This window comes from Littorina saxatilis, linkage group LG8, assembly GCF_037325665.1.
Source record: "Littorina saxatilis isolate snail1 linkage group LG8, US_GU_Lsax_2.0, whole genome shotgun sequence".
NCBI classification, from domain to species: Eukaryota; Metazoa; Mollusca; class Gastropoda; order Littorinimorpha; family Littorinidae; genus Littorina; species Littorina saxatilis.
The window spans coordinates 8,600,201-8,605,200 of record NC_090252.1 but is presented as its reverse complement, the minus strand read 5'-3'; the positions used below and the strand labels follow the sequence as shown (position 1 = coordinate 8,605,200).

The 5,000-nt window shown below is 39.4% G+C and overlaps 2 protein-coding genes across 2 annotated transcripts in view; both read left to right on the top strand.

The window, feature by feature from the left end:
* Nucleotides 1-618, top strand: part of LOC138973919 (uncharacterized) — a 4,419-nt gene extending 3,801 nt beyond the window's left edge. Inside the window, exon 6 of the mRNA XM_070346624.1 lies at nt 1-618. This exon is cut by the window's left edge and continues 308 nt beyond it. Coding sequence (XP_070202725.1) covers nt 1-618 — 618 coding nt within the window.
* LOC138972712 (uncharacterized) overlaps nt 1-5,000 on the top strand; it is a 320,338-nt gene that overhangs the window by 259,380 nt on the left and 55,958 nt on the right. The window lies entirely within an intron of this gene.

The following is a 5,000-nucleotide window of genomic DNA, read 5'->3' as shown; positions in this document are numbered from 1 at the left end:
AACAGTAAATTTGACGACATGTCGGGCGACGTGAAGAACCTTCGTGAAAGTTATGTGACCTTGCAGGAGGAAGTGAAAGATCTAAAGGAAGAGGTGTCTGAACTTCAGAATCAGAATGGACAGCTCCAAGAATACAACATAAGCTTAGAAAAACGTTTGGGTGACATGGAGAAGAAAACAGACGATCTAGAATGTCGTTCCAAGCGCAATAACATCATTATTCACGGGATGGAAAGAAGGAAGGACGAGACATCAGACGAGTGTGAAGCTGTGCTGAAAGAAATGATTACGGACAAGCTTGAACTATCAGAGGACGTGCAGTTTGACAGAGTGCATCGTCTTAGTGCCAAGCCAAACTCACCGGTGATTGCGCGCTGTACTTTCTACCAGGACAAAGTGAAGATGCTGAGAGCAAAACGGAAGCTACAAGGGAGCCAGATCTTCATTGGCGAGGATTTCTCCATGCGCGTGAGGGATATAAGACGCAAGTTGTTACCGCATCTGAAGCTAGCCAGGTCAGAAGGTAAAAGGGCTACGATGGTGTTTGATCACCTTCTGATAGAAGGTAAGAAGCATGTACTGGATGCCGATGGAGAGGTTCTTAAAGAATTAAGATAGGAAGGTGGCCGCCCTGATAGTGATACCACACAAAAAACGAAAAAGACTGTGAATAAGAAAATTGTTCCTGTGGTACGAAATAAGAGGGGAGATAGACCTGAAGCGACACCGGTTTTGACTGAAGCTAGTGCACGTGAATTTTCCGTGACTGGTGACATCACTGTCACAAACTTACGCGCAGGCCAGCCGTGTGCTACGGACAGTGATATTGAAAGTGTTCGTGTCACAGGGGCTCAGTGGCAGACCAGCGAATGTGTTTTGGCACTTGACAGTGGTGAAACGCCGCCGAATGGTGATAGTGACGACAATAGTTCTGTAGACAGCGCTGCTGTAGACGATACCTGTAATCTAGTCTCGGACACCCAGACAATTATTATGATAGAGGATACACCAAATATAACTGATAATAGAAACGGCCGTGTAACCAATAGGCCTACTGCATTTACCCATTATCGTGACTGTCCAACCCCTCGCACTGCAAAAGACATGGATGATAGCGGCATTTATATTGCTTGTGGTTGGAATGTGTACGAGGATAAAGTTATACATGAAATGGATAGCAGCAGTTTATACGATACACGTATGTCTAGCAATGATAGTTGTATGCTTCATATGAACGAGCGTGCGGTCGAGAGTGGGGAGGGGGGAAGTGAGGGAGAAAGTGAAAACGAGAGTGGAAATGAGCAAGAACAGGGTGAAATTGATGGGGGTGGTGAGAATAGTGACGGTGATGACGAGGTGGTGGATGCGTCAAATTTAAATGGCACTGATCGATCTGATGACGCTGAAAATTCTTGTAACTCATTATCTTTTCTTCATTGGAATGTTTGCGGTATCTTGTCAAAATTAGACGATCCCGAGTTTGTCGATTTTCTCTCTTCTTATGACATTGTCTGTCTAGTAGAGACGTTTGTTCTAACTTTCGAGTCATGTCTTTTTAATGACCATACGGTTTTCGTCAAGCCAGCAGTCAAATTGACGCGGCAGGGAAGATGTTCGGGTGGGGTGATATGTCTAATACGGAATAATATTATCCCTCACGTAACACAGTTGGAAAGTGATAGTCACTACTTCCTTTCGTTTGTTCTGCATAAAGAGTACTTTAGGTTCACTAAGGACATTTTGCTTCTCTGTGCATACATCCCACCTGAACATTCACCGTATTATACTGCTTTTGATTTTGAAAATGGAATAAATATTTTAGAATCATGCTTGGCGGATAGTCTTTTGTCTTTGGATGATGTAGATGTAATCATATGTGGTGACCTGAATTCTAGGACCTCGGATATTACACCTGATTACGTTGACGAACAGGATTTATATGTACACGTTAGTAAAGTGGATTTGCTTGAGACAAAAAGGTCCTCCGAAGATAAAATCTTGAACAATTACGGGAAAAAATTGCTTTGTATGTGTACTGGTTTCGGATTGTGTATTCTGAATGGAATGTGTCAAGGTGACCTTCGTGGACGATACACATTTATTTCTGATAGTGGAAGCAGTGTGAATGACTACTTTTTGATGTCTGTAAATCTATTTGAAGCAGCTGCGAATAATTGCAAGTTAAATGTTTTAGAGCGTATTGAATCAGACCATATGCCGGTGGAGTTGGTTCTGCATGATAAAAGATGTATGCCGAATGCCATTATGAATGAAGCTGGTTGTGAGGTTGACGAATTTGTTGTCAAATACTGTTGGAAGACTGAATGTGCGGCTGCCTTCTCCTCTTTAATGAATTCAGGTGATGTACAGTACGAACTTGTCAATGCTGCTGCCTTAATTGAGAATGATGTTAACGCCGCACTGAACAAGTTTAATGATGTCATAAAACAGCAAGGTGAATGCATGAAAAAAAGAATGTCAATAGGTGGTAAGTCGTTACAGAGAGAATGGTTTGACCATGAATGTCAAACAGCAAAAAGGCATGTCCGTAAGATGTTACATAAATGTAGAAAATCAAAAGATGTTCTGGATAAAAATATATATTGCATTGCTAGGCGTGAATATAAATACCTGATCGTTATGAAAAAGAAAAGCTATAACGCTGGTCTACTCGCTGACTTGAGCAGCTCAGTAAAATCGCAGAAACTATTTTGGGAAACTATGAAGAAACTTTCACGGAGGAAAACGCAGCCGCGTCATAACATTACTCTAGATGATTGGTTCCAACATTTTAAGAATGTATTAGAGAAGGACACACATGTAGCTATAGTGGACGTCGTTGATGGGGCTGTCGATGAAAATGCTGATGTTAATGATGAAGGAAATGATGATGATGTTGTTGAACATGTATTAGATAGACCGATTTCGAAAGAAGAAGTCACTCTTGCAATTAGAAAGCTGAAGAACGGAAAGTCTGCTGGTCCAGATGGGTTGATTGGTGAGTTTTTCAAGCATTCGGGTGAGGCTGTGGTGGTGTTTTTAGTAAGGTTGTTTAATGTCTTGTTTGATAGTGGTTTTTACCCGGACAACTGGAAGGAATCAATAATCTTGCCTCTGTTTAAGAAAGGTCAGATAAATGACACCAATAACTACAGGGGAATATCACTGTGTGATGTCAGCAGTAAATTATATAGCTCCATAATTAATAACAGATTGCAGGAATGGATTAGCATAAATGATATTACTGGTGAACATCAAGCTGGATTTAAAAAAGATCATTCAACAGTTGACCATATCTTTACACTCCTGGCGGCCATTCAGAAACAGTTTACAAATAACAGAAAATTGTATGTCGCATTTGTTGACTTTGAGAAGGCATTCGATTCGATTTCTAGGAAACTTCTGTGGCCTGTACTTATGAAAAACGGTATTAGAGGAAAATTGCATCGTTGTGTGAAAAGCATGTATTTGGATGTGAAAGCTAAAATAAGATGTGGCGCTAAATTTACTGATGTAATCAATTGTACATATGGGGTAAAACAAGGTGATGTATGTAGCCCTGTGTTGTTTTCGTTATTCATTAATGAATTAGCTTTGGAAGTAATGGAAAATGGAAAACATGGTGTGACATTTGATTTTGTTGAATTTTTCATATTGCTTTTTGCTGATGACATTGTATTGCTCTCCACAACTGTTGTTGGCCTGCAAAGACAGCTGAATAATATGTACAATGCAGCTTCTCGATTGGAGTTGAAAGTTAACATGAACAAAACTAATATTATTGTTTTCCGTAAAGGAGGATATTTAGCTAGTTGTGAAAAATGGAATTATGGTGCAGATAGAGTTGTTGTTGTTAACGCTTATAAGTATTTAGGAATATTTTTTTCCACGAGACTCAGTTTTAATGTTTCCTGTCAAGATTTGGTGAGTAGGGGTAAACGGGCAGTGTTTGGTATACTCCGTGTGTTGCACAAGCTAGAGAGTAGTTCTTACACATTGTTTACAAAATTGTTTGATTCTCAAGTCCAACCGATTGTGCAATATGGTGCTGAGATTTGGGCTTTCCAAAAAGGTACTGAAATAGAAAAACTACACTTATTCGCCATGAAACGATTCCTACATGTAGACATGAGAACACCAAACGACCTTGTGTATGGTGAATTGGGAAGATTCCCAATATATCTAAACTCATATGTAAAGTGCATTACATATTGGCTAAAACTAACAAGAATGGAAAATTCTAAGATCCCATGTAAAGCATACAAAGTTCTCTATAATTTAGATTGTAATGGCAAGATTACATGGGCGACGGATGTTCGAAAGTGTTTGTTCTCTCATGGGTTTGCAGATATATGGTACAACCAAGGGGTGGACAGTATTGGTGGTTTTCTAAAATGTTTCAGACAGCGATTGATAGATTGCAGATGGCAAGACTGGAACGACCATATGCAAAGCAGTGATCGATTTTCTACATACAGATTGTTTAAGACCACAAGCAGTACTGAAGCGTATATAGATATGGAAATGAACAGCTATGTGAAAAGTGCATTAACTAAATTCAGGTTCGGTGTCTCGGATCTTGCTGTACACAGGTGTAGGTATAGTGTACGGAGTGAGGAAGATTTGTTGTGTCGTCTGTGTAAATTGGCTGAAGAAAATGAAATACATTTTATGTTCTGCTGTCCTGCACTACGTGACCTAAGAGTATTATTGATAAAGCCAAAATATTATAACCATCCATGTATGTACCGATATACTTTGCTTATGTCTACTGGAAATGTCAGTCAAATATCCAAATTAGCACAATATATTTATCAGGGAATGAAAAGATTAATCACTGTGACATGATCTATGTACACATGTATTACTGTTTGATGTATACAAATTTGGGTCATTTATGAAACACAATATTTGCTATGATTATGTTGTATATGGACGCATACCCTTCAGAAGGGGCTCTGGCCTAAAACTGAATAAACTTTCGTATTCGTATTCGTATT